Source organism: Thermobia domestica, chromosome 15, assembly GCF_964235325.1.
Source record: "Thermobia domestica chromosome 15, izTheDome1.hap1.1, whole genome shotgun sequence".
Lineage (NCBI taxonomy): Eukaryota > Metazoa > Arthropoda > Insecta > Zygentoma > Lepismatidae > Thermobia > Thermobia domestica.
In genome coordinates, this window is record NC_137468.1 from 195,613,485 (window position 1) to 195,629,927 (window position 16,443).

General features: G+C 33.1%; 2 protein-coding genes across 2 annotated transcripts in view; one reads left to right on the top strand and one right to left on the bottom strand.

The window, feature by feature from the left end:
• The window catches only part of LOC145671988 (degenerin-like protein asic-1), a 76,371-nt gene extending 65,119 nt beyond the window's left edge, over positions 1–11,252 (top strand). The window contains exon 4 of the mRNA XM_081741173.1: positions 9,178–11,252. Coding sequence (XP_081597299.1) covers positions 9,178–9,410 — 233 coding nt within the window. The 3' untranslated portion in view covers positions 9,411–11,252. The remainder of the gene's footprint in view (positions 1–9,177) is intronic.
• Positions 11,253–15,319: 4,067 nt separating this feature from the next.
• LOC145671989 (uncharacterized) overlaps positions 15,320–16,443 on the bottom strand; it is a 59,230-nt gene continuing 58,106 nt past the window's right edge. The window contains exon 2 of the mRNA XM_081741174.1: positions 15,320–16,078. Within this exon, the coding sequence (XP_081597300.1) occupies positions 15,569–15,991 (423 nt within the window). The 5' untranslated portion in view covers positions 15,992–16,078 and the 3' untranslated portion in view covers positions 15,320–15,568. The remainder of the gene's footprint in view (positions 16,079–16,443) is intronic.

Genomic DNA, 16,443 nt, shown 5'->3' on the forward strand with positions numbered 1-16,443 from the left:
ATACAGCTCCAACGTACATTAGAGCATCGAAAAAAGATTTCCTCCCATTTTTTGAATGTAATTCCTACGAGCTTTCTTCTAGGAAATTTCTCCAGCAGTGTCAAAATCAAAATGTAAGTGAGCTACACTAGGACGCTATTTTGGTATATTCACACTAGCAATGTAATTTTGCATAGTTTAGTGGTAAGGGGCGGTTTGCCAACTCCAAGGGAGGGAAAAAGCTCCTCGAAAGTGTTCCTGGAAGAAGATTCACCTAACGAATAAATCAAGTATACTGTCCCAGGGCATTTCTTTGTATCATTATGCAATGTGTCAACATATCGTGTTTCGTCCATTTTGGTTGCTTCTGTGCACAGAAGTACCCTATTCCACGGAATTACATATTACTGGAAGGAAACCCTGTATTGCAGCTTACTTTTGCCCAATATGTATTCACGCAATGTTTGGGAATCCCTGTGTCGTATGGAGAATCCCTTGTACATTCGTTCATCACATATGATCTTTGCATTTTTGGATACTGTATGTTATGTTTCTTTACATACCTTCTGACTGTCCTATGCACAGTCGTTTTAAACCTAATCTGGATCAGAGTTATTTTTCCCATTTTCACACACTCGTAACTTGGACAGGAAGCCGTTCATTTATTATTTGTCACCATTAGACTAGAAGATATCATTGTGATACGTTAAAGACTTCGTTTCATTTAAATTTTTCTTCCGAGAGTTTATTCTGTACTGAGACAAAATAGATCACTCACACATGTATTTATATATATATATATATATATATATATATATATATATATATATATATATATATATATATATATATATATATATATATCTTTCGAATTCTAAGTGTTCTTTTAACTTGAAAGATGTACTATTATTTATCTTTGCTGAAATCTTATACTTGATTGTTGTTCATTTCCCTCATTCAACGTTTTATAAAATACTCGAAGGAATACTCCACTTTCTTTGGGAGTCATCCGTGGGCCGTCACTGCACTATATCCGATTGTGCACTAATGGAATCTATGACTAAACATTATGGACATTCTCTTTTACCCGACTTCGATCCGATGTTTTGTCCTCGAGTTATGGCTGTTTTTACATTTTTCCGATTAATTTTCGTGTAATTAAGGATCCGAAATGAGGCATTTTTGCACCCAGGTTGGTGTATACTTTTCGTTTTATCTCGGTGCCAGGAATCACCTCCCGATGTTTGTTATATGAATTAAGTTACATCCTATAAGTTATATATACACGGGCCCCATTTTATGTATTAACTAGCTAAACTGAAAACGTCTTTATTAGAGAAACATTTCAAGTTCTTGTAATAACTATTTGTCAAACAAAATAAAACAAAATATATCAATAAATCAATAGCTATATTTTAGAAATACAATAGGCACTGATTATTTGAACATTGCTTTAAAACATACAGGAACAATAAAATTTGTAAATTATTTTTTTAAAAAAACTTGAATTGTTTAAACTACACTATATCGAATGCACTTACGTTCTGAAAGTTTTTTTTTTTTTTTTTTTTGCAATAAATAAGTAGCACCAACAAAAACTCCTACATTATCTTACCAATTAGACCTACCTGTTAATTGGTTTACTAGCTTTATTCATATTTTTTGAAAAATGATTGTACTATTTACCTTTTCTCCAAAAATAGCAGCTGTATGAATGTATAGTACAAAACTGGTATACAGAAGAGTTTAAAAAAATATGTATATAATGTGATATTTCGGAGTCCGTCTTTTATAAATTTACTATACAAACCAGGTATACGGAACAACTAAAACTACTTATCTACAATGTGATGTTTCGCAGGGCGCTCTACGCGCAGGGCACACTGTACCTTTACAGGTTCTTTATCAACAGTAACAGTATCTATTTATTGTACAGAACTGTGATATACAAGGAATAAATAAAACCGTTTATCTTTGATGTGGTTTTGCAAGGGCGCCTTACGCAAAGGGCGTACTGTACCTTTCACGGGTTCTTTACCAACAGTAATACGCTGTAGTGCGTATTCATTGTACAGAAGTGTGCCATAGAGAAGAATAAATAAAACCGTTTACCTTTGACGTGTTTTCGCAAGAGCGCCTTATGTAAAGAGCGCACTGTACTTATCACGGGTTCTTTACCAATAGCTTTATTATTAAAAAGAATAAACTTGTACCATTTTTTAAATAATGTGGTGTTTCGGAGGGCGCACCGGGACATGTCCCAGTGGGCCAGCACGGGCCTGGTCTGATCCCGCAGAAACTGAACAGATTCGAGGAGGGATTCATTTTTGGTCCTTTCCGTCGTTAAGATCACAGATGTGTGCGTTGTAGAAATGTGTAAAGTGCGTAATATTCGTGTAGACCTTGCCATTGTGAAATATGCTAAACAAAGTCCTGGACTCATGGATAGAAATGAAGGGGAACGTGGGGGGACGCCTTCCTCCTACCTTCAAAAAATATGTACGGCGTCCCTTCCCCCAGTTCCACAAAAATTTCCCGTTTAGCTACCACGGGTTAAACGTGGGACGTAAATCTGAAAGATATAATTTAATTTCATTTTTTTCTATCCAATTTCAAAAGAATGTTATCTATTGGTTTAAAAAGTTTACGTACCTCATCAACGTGCAAAAAGGGAAAGGTCTTTTGACATTTTCAGGGGTACAAACATCCTTAGTTACGCTATTAGTTGAGAACTTATGATTGTTTGAAAACCATATTTGGATAGAAAGCATTACGTACATTTGTGACCGTGGAAGAATTATTTTGTTTAGTAGATGTGTTGGAAAATAGCATTTTCACTCAGAATGCAGAAAAACATTTTATTAAATGATGTCCAGAACACACAAAATTATCGAGTCAGAACATTGAGAATATCCAAATGATTTGTAACTTCAAATATATGCAGCAATATGAGGATACTCTTATAATAGGACTAACTTTCAAAATGTTTTTGTATTTTTTTTAATTGCGGGAGCCAATTATCGGCATATTAAGTAGCATCATACCAGCTCTTACTATTTCTTGTAATACCGGTACATTTCAATACCAAGCAATTGTTAAAATCAAAAATCTCTAAACAAACTGTGAATTCGAATACATTTTTAGGAAGATAATAATGGAAAATACCTTTGTTACATATTATTTCAATGTAAACAAATTTCCAAATTGCGATTGATTTTATCAACTATTTATCCTCTTCTTCTTACTGTATTTCAATCCAAGAGAACGGGCTTACTTTCTAGACCTGCAATAAAGTACATTAAAATCCTATACGTTTTACGAAAGTTATCGTGGAAAAGACGCAAATAGACACATACACACATAAACGTTTGTTAATTCGAATGTTGAGTATTCACTTGGATTTTTAATCAATTTTCAAAGCTCCACAGCTCCAGAAATATTTCTGGTGGATATTTAAAGAGTGATATCAAAATCGTAAACAATAATCGATGTTATAATTCATTTCTGAAAAATTATTTTATAGTACACTCGTACCATCCTAAAGAAAACTATTCTAATGACACACAAAATATATTTCGAAGTATGCTACGTATGAAGTGTGGAAGCACATTTTCCTCATACTTGTGTTGTTTTTCTGTTGATTAAACTTCCTCTTTGTCTGAGACGACACATAATGTACAATTGCATGCATTGGTAAACAAAATAGTGAATTTACTAGTAACCTAGTTCTCCTTTATGTGCCCCACGTGTCTTGACTAAATCCACATTCCAAGTTATTTATCGTTAATTAGAAAATCAAACATCACTAATGAGAGACAATTTCCCTTATAATGCTTTATTTTCGATTTATTCCTTCAGCGACTTTTCCTGCAAATCTGTAGTAGCGCCTTTTGCCAGAAAATCAGCTCTGGACACCAGATTCTGTCAATATTGGCCGAATTTCAAAGAAAAACTTCATACATAAGAAACAAGACAAGATGGCTAAGATACAAATGACTTTCTAAAACAAATACTTTTCTTAAACTTTGATCAAGTTTTTTTAGATCTTTTTTTAAAATTTTTGTTTCTTTCCTTCGCCTTAATTATATTTATCGTGCTTATATATACCTTTATTTTTCTTTTTTAATAGGCACCGTTTGTTTCTAGTACGAACAAATGTCACAATTGAGTGACACAACTTCTAATGAGATTTAAGTCACTCGTTAAATGTTCTGTTAAATGGTAGAAATAAGTCCTTTTCAAATCTCACTGTAGCGTTAAATGATGTTTTTATTTTCTTAAAAGGAATAAGTTTGTCTGTTGTGTTAACAGTGGAGAAATCCAACTGTGGAAAGCTTTTTGCATTTATTCATTGTACGCAATAATAATCATCATCATATGTATTCTGCCCTTATTAGCAGGTCACTTGCCGCAGCTGAGAAGCTTCCATGCTCCAGGTCTCCCGCTAAGATCTTCGTTTTCACGTATGATATTTCTGTTTTTATATCATCCATTAATTGTAGCATTCTTCGCCCTCTCCCTCTTTTTCCTGCCGCCATACCCTCTGGCACGTCCCTCATGTTACAGTTTCCTCTCAGACAATCTACCAACCAGATTCTTTTTTCTTCTCAATAATACCTAAAAGTATTCTTTTCTCCCCCGCGATTTCTAACACCCTCTCATTCGTCTTCCGCTCGACCCAACTATTTTTTCCATTCTTCTCCACACCCACATTTTGAAGGCTTCCAGTCTCACGCAATAAAGATTTCAGTTTAAATACTTTTACAATGACTTCTAGATGTATGCAACACACAATACAATAGCGTTTATTTTATTTTTATTTTTATTTTTTATTTTTCTTTTTATTTATTTTATTTTTTTTATTTTTTGCTTAGGAACAAAGCAACGATTTTGTAGATGGAAGCCATTATCTCTCTGATTTCCATAACTTAGGTCAGTGATGGCCAACTTTTTTAAACTAAAGGGTCGCATCATAGAAATTTCTACGTGCCGAGGAAAGCAATTTCATATGATACTTTACGTTTATAGTATACCTACACTCATGATGCTCTAGTTCAGAAATCGTCAAATTTACGGATCTTTATTAAAACACCAATTGACACTCAAAACACCAATATAGCGAAAAATCTTATTTCTAACTCAAACGTAACTTTATCTAATCTTACCTAAACGACATTTTTAAGTGTCGGTGTTCAAATTTACATACTTCAAGATTTTTTTTCTCAGAGAATATTAGTTGAAGAAAGATAATATTTCTTCCAAATAATAACATGATACTAAAATTTCGCAGTAGTTACATTTCAACTACCTTTGTGCCTAAATCTTTATATACCTAATAAAATATATAAAAATGTTTTCACTTATGTTCTCGAGGGCCGCACACATGTAGCCCGCGGGCCCGTAGTTGGCCATCCCTAACTTAGGTCGTGCTTGCTCACTTGTGAGTCGCGAGATCATGCATGGCGCGTCGCGAAGCGTTCGCATTAGAGAGAGAATTCGAAAGATTTCAATGAACACATCAAATATTTCAACAAATGAAAAAGAGTGGCACAAATATCTTTAAAATTAGTTTCTGCTTGATTTAAATCTCTAATTTCGACTTATAATAAGAGGTTTTTTTAAAGAATATTTTCTAGCAATACAATTCAGATGTCATCCACATTTGTCATATTTTTATTTAGAGAAAGATTGATTTTATCAAGGGCGGCTAATGAATCTACCAACTTCATAATAAATAATTCCTTGATTAAGAATAACTTAGAAGGTTGATTTTACTTCTGATTAACCTTCTTTTGAATGCTAACAAAATGTTTCGTAAGTGAAATATAAGTTTAATTTCTATTCTAAAATAACAAACTCGTAATTTAATATGTTACATATTAATTTAAAAAGAAGGGGAAAGCGAAAAAAAATGTCGCCATCAATAGAACTTCCTAAAAATTAAATAGTAGTTACACAATGTTTGGAAATATTATGACGTGATGAAATCATTGTACAAGAAAAGTTCCTGTTCTGAGTTAAGCGTGCAAATGTTTATTTTTGACTATAGTATCTGAGTAGCAAAACGGGAAGGAAATGAGTCAGTAAAATTCCTTTTTTGTAGGATTATCCGGTTTGTTCGTTTAATTATTACTTTGGTTTCCAAATAATTAAAATATAATAAATAATTATTATTCAAAGAAACAGACCATAATCCTATAATTGAAGTAATACTAATATTTACTTAACTGCGCAGACTGTCTTCCCCGGACTTTAGAGAGCCTTCCACCTTCCATGAATGCCACAATGCAGACATTGAAAATAATATTTTGTGTAAAGCTTGTATTACCTACAAAAGCAATAAATATATTCAAATAAATTTTCTCGAGCTATCAGTCAGGCGAAAATATTGGATATTGTTCCTGAGAAGGGCCGACTAGATAGAATGGGTTGGAACTTTTTACCTCTATTGCAATTGTTGCTTTCGGTCTCATATCTGCGGTTTCTTCATAACAGCTCCTGAAGACGAGTGCAATGTTTGCATTCGAAACGTAAATATTTTCACCTTACTGATAGCTCTGGAAAATTTACTTCAGTCTCGTCTTCTGGAAAGATTAAAGTCTTTATATTAAATATATAGTTTCTAAAACGCTAATACAAGTATACGCAAAGAATACAGCGTATAATGACGTAAAACTAATATGAACATTATCAGGTATCCTGAGCTTTGTTATAGTGAATGAATCACGCCAAACCTGTGTTAAATAATTATTTGGCTGATTTTCCGTGTCATTTCCGTTTATTAATCAATAGAGAGCAAAATTATCTTGGGATTTAATATTAATGTAGTGACTAAATAGTGAAAATATAATAAAATAATAGTGTATGTTAGTGTACATTTATTTTAAAAATACACTATTGTAAAAGTATGTTTAAACCAATTCTAGAAGAACAATACAGGATACATATTCATTTATAATTTTATTTTAATTATAATAAATGTTTTACTTGTATATACTAATTTATTAAGTATGCCTTCACGTACATCACATTTTATTTAATATTCTTGATTTATTAGTGTTTTGGGTACTAAAATGGTTGTTCTTCTCATGATTGAGAATTCATACACAATATCGTAATTTGTTTCAACAACTCTCGATCGTGCAGTGGTGGTCAACGTCAAAACCGAACTATTGGTCGCCATAATATTATCAAAACAAGTCTAGATTTCCAGAATTAGAGCGGTTCACCTCATTCCAATCATAATATCACCATTAGCACATTCACCAGGAAGCCTATTACCCTGTATATAAGTCCAACAGATTGCAATGAGGATAGCCCAAAGTATTTGTAATCAACCGCTGAAGTCCTATATATCCATAGTAATTATATCTGAACGTTCCTTCTAAAAGATACCAAAAGTGTTACGCCAAATTTCTATTTACAGTTCCATGTTATCTTTTTCAGTTGTGGTACAAATTCCAGGTGAGCTGGAGAATCTTTATTCTGTACTTACTCATTTGATTTTATTAAATAATTTACCTTAAGACGTGCCAACCTTATCTAAAGTTTGTAACACATGTCAATATTCTGTGTAGAATAATTGCTTTAAGTAAAGCATGTTCCTTGAGGGATGGTTGTACTTTTGCAGTGTCATAGTAATGAAGCGAAACATGTATTTCACCAGTGACTGGATCCCGAAAAGAGTTTGTATATTTTACTGGAATGACAAATTGTTGGCAGTCGTAAGACTAGTTCTGGGTTTGTTAGTTCTGTCTTCTAGCTTTAGTTTTGCATTTATAACTATAAATTGTGTGGTTTTTAGAGCAGCAGTCAGACCTGGAGATGTCCTATGATGCTGGTTGTGGCACTGAGATCTTTCGGAGCAAATTAATGTTGGGGCTTATGTTCATGAAAGCTAAAACTGATAGCATTGCTAATAGACGTACACGCTATTACATTACAAGCGGTCTAGAACTTGCTTAGTACCATACATAGATTTATATTGTTGGAAATCTGTATCTACATTTTTTCGGCTACGAGTTCATCGTGTTATCTCTGGATCTTACTCCTTAAGAACGATATAGAGGTGTAAAGCTGACCGTGTTGTTTAGTAGTTTGTGAGAATTAATGGTGTCTTTAAATTCTTCATTTTGTTTCAAAGTATTGTAGTATGAAAACAGCTAATCCAGAGGCGTTATTTGGGGCTCCAGAGGATCAATTGCCCCCCTGAGCTTGACATTTGTATACATTTTAATTCGTAAGATAATAATATACCAATAAAATCCTGGCACCTATCTGTTTTCCCCGTCTCCCGCCCACCAAGCATAATCTGAAATCACGCTGCTGAGCTAATTGTATTTGAATGAAACGTCTACAGCTCGAAAAAGTGAAAGACTTACGTTTCATTTGATTGAAGGTAGGTGTCACTAGTGTACAGATATATCTTTTGGCAAAGATAATTCAACTCGTCAAATCCCGTCAGGAGTTATTTCTGTGACGGTTAACATAAGGTATGAGAAAAGTTGAAGTATCGACTTGATGTACATCGTGTGCCCGAAGAAGGCTACATTGAACGTTTGTGAACATTCGTATGGAAACTTGATTTAGTTTTATTTTGCAATTTATAACAAATAAGTAGGTATTGTTTGTTTAAAGGCAATACAGCACTTTGAAGGAAAGATTTACAGGATTTAGGATTTAGATTTCTGTGCTTTCGGCATCTATAGCCATGTTAACCCGTCACGTTTCAAGGTTGACGTCCCTCGGAGAGCACACTATCCGGCGAAGGGGAAGGAAGAAAGGATTGGGGAAGGAAGGAAGCGGCCTAGGACCTATATGTGAGGTACCACCCCCGCACTCGCCTGATGTGAATGAGAAAAACCCAGGATAGCCTCATTCAGGATGACCGACCTGAAAAAGCTTTTTACACTTTTTTGATCGAACGGGGAATCGAACCCGGGTACAACACTTTGAAATCGGATCATATACGTATTGTATATACTGAAACACTCTCTTTTTTGAGCTGCAGAAGTTTCGTTCATACATGATTAAAGGCTTTTAATATAAAAATGTTTTCAAATCAGAAGATGATTTTACAGACATCCTGCATATTATTATTTTGTGATTAAAGTCACTTAACACGATTTTAGGAAAGTATCGTTCAAGGTGATTTAATGTAATTGGACTTATATTTTTCTATTCTTTATTTAATTTCAGCTTCATTTGGAGGAGTCGTGAGTCTGTTTCTTGGATGCAGCATTTTGAGTGCAGTGGAATTGGTCTACTTCTTTACTTTACGATTCTTCTGCCATCTACGAGAGATCAAGACGAAAACTAATCCAACGAACAGTTATCCAATTGGTGTGCTAAAGCGTAACTTTCCTCTCCGTTACAGAAGACCTTATTGGGAATACTCTCAGGATTATGAAATGAATTATGGATTCATGTGAAAGCCTATGTAGTACAAAGGTGGTAGTGAAGGGTATGGTTAGGGAAGAGATTAATTTTTGAAGCCATGAACTGTTCCTTATTTTTGTAGATAATTTCAATAACTAACTCTGTGGCTTAATAATCTCGAAGGCTCATCACCATAAAAACTATCCATTGCCGATGAAGCTCATTAACATAACTTTATTCAGATGCAATAAAATGTCAATTGTCTGTGGTCACTTAGTTAACAATTCTATGTTCAAACTCCAGTAATGTGCTGTATGGTGCGCAGTAGGCTGGCCAGTGATATTGATAAAACCTAATCTATGTAAGTGAATCTTACCACATTCCAAGTATAATGTTTTCTCTTGTTCTCTTATCTCTCTATCCAACCAAGCTTGAACTCACAAGTTTTCTCTTGTTCTCTTATGTCTCTATCCAACCAAGCTTGAACTCACAAGTTTTTTTCTTGTCCTCTTATCTCTCTATCCAACCAAGCTTGAACTCACAAGTTTTCTCTTGTCATCTTATCTCTCTATCCAACCAAATGTCTCTCCCCCAAGCTTGAACTCACATTTGTCACAAATTGATATTTTACTTAAGAAAGAATTGTATTTTTCCTGGAATTGTGATTTTGGTAAGCGTTCTCGAACTATCGCCCACGTGAAAATATTGAGATGCAATGCTTCGAATGTGGACATTGCATTCATCTTGAAGAAAGGACATAAACTACTTTTTATGGCATTCGACAAGAATTGATATTTTAGTCTGCTGAAACAAATGGTTATGACCTGTATATGTACAAAATACACCATCAATGAGCAAATTATGTATTGGTATTGGCCTCTTCATAATGATGGCGCAACGTTCCTAACAGTAATGAACATACTACTTATAAATAATTACAACTTTGGAATAGTTTCTTCACTTTATTATTTAAAAATTTTTGAAACGCGTAAATGAACATTAGACATAATGTACAGATTATAATTACAATCTTGCAATAACAACATTCAGCCTAAAAACCGAATACGTATATTGTCTCTAATATCTTAATACTCTATCCATCGTAATGTTTACAATCGAAAGTACTATATGTATAATTAAACTTACACTATCCATTTTACACATGTATATACACATACATATACCTAGGTACATACACACACATACATATATATATATATATATATATATATATATATATATATATATATATATATATATATCACCATATTAAAAACCACCACTCTGAAATCCAACATAATTTAAATCTCCAGTAGTTAAATACCTATGTAATAGTTCATAATTTTTCCATAATTCTTATTTTATGAATGCTTTAACAAGTGACCAACAACATTTTTCCAACAACTGTGAAAAAATTAGATTTAAAAAATCAATTTCCATGTTGTAATAATATGTTTTTTATTCAAAAAAAAATATTATTCTACTTGACAATATTTCAATCTTTTTGTAGAATAAATGCTAATGTCTTTTAATGATAATCTCAGAAATAATGACAAAATCTCTAGGATTAACAAATATTCTGAAAATACATACAATTTACTACAATAAGTTTGAGTGTATAACAATAGCATTGATTTTCTGAAGATGTTGGTAACACTGTATTAGATCTCAAATCTTCTCAGAATTTAACATGTCTCTAAATTTTTATTTGACAAAATAATAACTATAGACACGTAGACCTATAGTCCTCTTGGCCAAATCCAGGATCTGGCCTCTTCAAAATATTTATATAAATTTCTATTGAAGAAGGGCCTATAGTAAAAAGTTAATTTTGAGAAAAGATAATTTGAACTTTTATTTTTATTTTACTTTGAAGTTTTGAGCCCTGGTATATGTTTAAAATAGAATATATATATATATATATATATATATATATATATATATATATATATATATATATATATATATATAATCAATCAATCAATATAATCAATCAATCAATCAATATATATATATATATATAATGTCATTCTTTTCCTGGATAATTTTAAGAGACTACTTAGCAATGGTTCGTCCTAGTTTTGGATTATTTATTTGTTATAGATAACACAAGAAACAAATAGGCACTTAACTATTATTAAGCCATCAAAAGTGTGGTGTCTTATTGATAACAGATGATTTAATGTAATATACGATATAATAAATAGTAGATGTCCTATGATTACTTCTACGTAGTAAGTGAATTTCCCAAACCCTACAATGTGTAATTCGTTGAGATCTATTTAGAAAGGCGAAACCTTCTTTACAAATTATAACATACCTAAACTAATCGCCTCAAATAAGCTGTTTACCTATTTGATACTATGGTATTGCGAATACCCATATTGTCTGTTACCAAAACCACCTACCAATTCAAAGTAAACAAAACAAAATCAACACACACACACACAATTTACGCATACATGATGACAAGTTTTAGAAACAATAATTAAAATACCATTTATTTTTTCCTAAAGAGGATTGATCGTTTTACCAACGTCCCTTATCACTAGTTACAGAATGGAATTATCCATTAGAATAAGTCTTTTAAAGTTTTATTTGAAGTGTTACTTTCACGTTGTTGTATAAAATATTGTTAAAGTTTTTAACTGCTGTTGGTGGAACAAGACTGTTTTAAACTTAAAAAGTAATGCTAATAATACCAAGGGACATTTTTGCTCTGAAAAACAATTGAGTATTTGCATGCGCTGTTTTTGTTCACGCTCTATTTGCATGCGCTGTTTTTGGCCATGGGCTGTTTTTGTTAAAGCGCTGTTTTTGTCCTTGCGCTCGTTTGAACGGTTACCTTTATAAATGTATTCAGAAAATATAAGTGTATTCAATGTATTCATATGCTGAGAAGGTCAAAGAAGTAAAAGAATATGAACTATAAGGACACTAAATGTTATCATTATGAGACATATTTAAAAATATCTCAGTGGCCAAAGACTAGATTCAATTCCAATGGACTGCCAGTTATTCCAGAAAAATTGATAAACCTAATTGCAAGACGCATCAATAAGTCGTAAAAAATTTGGAACATAAATTTGTGCAATGGAGTCGAAGTAAACTATAATGATTCCTATACGCCAAACATGTATTCCTGAAGTCCCTTGTAATTAAAAATAAACGACAGAACTTAACTATTTAAACATAATGCAATTGCATTGTTGCTGATACGTCATTTTTATTAATAGTAATGTTATTTTTAGTTTGTAAACACTGCCGAATATTCATTGTTGTAGAGTGCAACTACTACAGATGTTGACTAGAAATAAACATTGAGAATTATCAAGGATCTTATAAAATAGAGGATCTGCCCTTACAAGAAAATCTTGAAGCCATACGTCATACCTTCGCCACCCCTACTCTGCCCACTCCGCCCAATAGGATCGCAATGTTTTGAGCCAACAATAATGGCAAAAACGAAAGTAGCCAATCAGATAATGGCATAAACGAGAGTAGCCAATCAAACGTGCCGATTCTCGGTTGTTTTTTGGCTTCATTGATTTAATAGGATGAAGATATATATATGGGCAGATCCTCTATTTTATAAGATCCTTGAGAATTATACACAGTATTTACATGTTTTTATACGAAGAACAAATGATGATCGATTAATAAAAGCTATTCTTTACAACAAACTAGAGGAAACCCAGGAAACTTTTATCATACAAAAATAATGTCACGAAATCAAGAAACACTATGAGGTAATGACCAAAAATAATATGGTAACGGAGAAGAGTTTTGGAGATCTTCATCTGATAGCGGATTGACAATAGTTGTACGTGTTAGTATAGAGACACGCATATTCATTTGTCAGATTATGACTTAAATAATCAACATTTCTTCTATATATTTTCATCTTTTTTTCTAAGAAAAATTTTCGTAAAGACCTAAAAATAGATTTCCTCGAAAGATTTCCGAAATTTATAGTAAACAATAGGATGTTTATAGATTAATTTCTACATCGTCTGATAGATTTGTTAATTACGTAAACAAAAATGTCCCTTATTTCATTCTTATCAATAAAATAGCGGATAAGCTCCATCTTAAAAATTTACTTTTTCATTTCATACAATTCTTTTCAAAGCGTTGCTGTTAGTTAGTTCGGCTATTAAAAAAACAATGGTAACTCGGGATAGGTCCGTAGTTTATCCTAAAACTTATACGAGACATTGGTCATAAAGTTACGAAGTGTATTCCTTTACCTTCTCTACCCCCCTTCGTCCTGGAAAGTATGTCACTGGCTCCTGGTTTGTATCTGGAGATGCTGCATAATAAATATTGTTTCAAATACAGTAGTACACCAACTTACTAATGTCTCTTTCATCTTGAAAGGAATGGAAGTTATGAGGGAAATATATTTGTTAAAAAGAATGGTGCAGTTTCGAATTAAATATTCGACAAATGAACCTAAGTGGTATGACGTAAGCTCTTAGTAAATTCTGCTACAGACAGTAAGGAAAAATACACAAAACATAGAAGTGATCAGTGTTCCTTCTATAGGATATGGAATATGGATTGCTACAGTTTAAAGTCACCGTTACCCTGAAGGTGTTAATGTATTGACTCCACTAAAAAACCTCTCCAAGATAATTGCACTAGCAGTCTATTGCAAGAAATAATTGACAAATTTACTTTCCTTCAAGAGTTATCATGTGGCGTAACAGGCGGGTGCATCAACATTAGAATCCTATGATACCCACTAGCATGATCCTAATAACATTACAATCTTATGATGCTCACTAGCGTGCTTCTAATAACATTACAATCTTATAGGACCCACTAGCGTGATCCTAATAACTTTACAATCTTATAAGACCCACTCGCGTGATCCTAATAGCAATACAATTTTATGATGACCACTAGCATGATCCTAATAACATTACAATCTTATGATGCCCACTGGCGTGATCCTAATAACATTACAATCTTATGATGCGCACTAGCGTGATCCTAATAACGCTAGACCTATAAACTTATAAGACCCACTAGCGTGATCCTAATAACATTACAATCTTATGATGCCCATTAGCGTGATCCTAATAACATTACAATCTTATGATGCCCACTTCCGTGATCATAATAACATTACACTTTTATGATGCCCACTAGAGTGGTAATAATAACATTACAATCTTATAAGATCCACTTTCGTGATAATAATAACGTCCGTCGTTCAGCATTAAGGATGTTCAACGAACAAATCGAATGTGAGATACGTGCTGCTCTAGCAATATTATTCTCAAGGCGGGGAACTTTCCTCTCTTTCGCTCTCTCTAGTCTGTGTTGTTGAAACCTGACAATGCAAGGTCACATTAAAGAAACAAAAGCAGATGCACGATGAATGTCGTACGCCAAGGTGGATTCGGGGGTTTAAACCTCCCTTGAGCAAGATATTATGGAAAAATAAATATTTTCTTTATTAAGATATATACAAAAATCACGCTTGTCCTCAAAGAATACGGGATTGAGTGCCTGAATCCTCCCCCATGATGGAATCCTTCACGCACTGAGAAAGGAATTCTAAGTACTGAAGCTAAATCTAAGAAAGTTGAGTGAAATACAATCGGTTTTCAGAAAGGTAAAAGTCGAGAAAGATAACAAGTCTCTGAGATAGGGTGACGTACAGTTTTCGGGGGGGACAATGTTCCTTCCAAATAATAACCCCTTACCACATTTTTATCATCTCTCCTCAGGTAGTCACGACTATTTTGAAAAGATAATCCACTCAGATTAGTTCTCAATTATTTCACATAGCTTGTTTCATGTATATTACTTACTGTACCACATTTATTATTGTTAGTTGTAAAATAAATTCTGAGCAATATACCATTGTTTATATATATATATATATATATATATATATATATATATATATATATATATATATATATATATATATATATATGGACTGTACGAAATGAACCTAAAGGATTTGCATTTTTATATATATATATGGAGAAATTGGATATGAGATACAGGATCTTTAAGATAACGTAAGTCAGAGAATCACTGTACTTGAACGAAACACATTAGATTTCAAATTTCATTGTTAAAGCATGTGTAAGTCATTGTCCATTTCTTGTCTTGGAGAGTAACAACCATCTTGATTTCGTCGAAGTGGTATGTACAAAATCACAAATTCATCATTCACTTTCTTGTGTTGTCAAATATGTTTCACGTCACCAGTGTTTTTCACTGTATACCGAACAAGAAGCTGGAACACCATTTTACAGGTAGACACAAGAATCACAGTGGTCACTGCTGCCAGTACAATAGCTTTAATAATCTGAAACTCGTTGAATCGACCCATCCTTGCCGACCACTCCGACGTCTCGTCCGAACTCCAAACAACGGAGCAGTTGTCGAAAGAGGTCCCGTTCCAAGAATTCTCACTGCAATTAAACTCTGAAAGGAAGTCGTCCTTTTGCCAAGCCATTCTTCTGTAATCACTGATATCTTCTTCTTCTAGTGTCATCCGTTCAAATTCGTTGCTCGTCACGTTTGACGGTGAGGCTGTAACATCACTGGGAACTGTGTTGCTACTACTGTTATTCATGAAGCGTAGTAACCCCAAAATAGGTGCCATTTTGATTGTTTTATCTCACACTGATTCTCACAACTCAAACTGATTGCTTCGTCTAGTTGGTTTCTTTAGCGGTCAACAATGGACTACCTGAAAATATAAATAATACTAGAGTTAGTACAATAAATATTTTGCAATGTAAATATCATCATCATGTAAACATAACAAACATTAATGCAAATAGTTAAATCCGTGAATAAAGCAAAAACAAATATCAGACATTTTGAAACTAATATGTTTAGTGTTTACAAGTGGTATTAAATAAATTCTTAATGTCAAGACAAAATAATCAACCTTATAATTAGTATCAAAAATATGCTTAATTATTTGTGCTGGATTATGTCGTTGCAATTTTTATTTGTGCTTTAAATCATAATTAAAATAAGGGAAATAAATTGGTGTTATTAACTTGGTAGTTAGGACTAGCTCGGGAGAGTAATGCTCCCGGAAGTAGG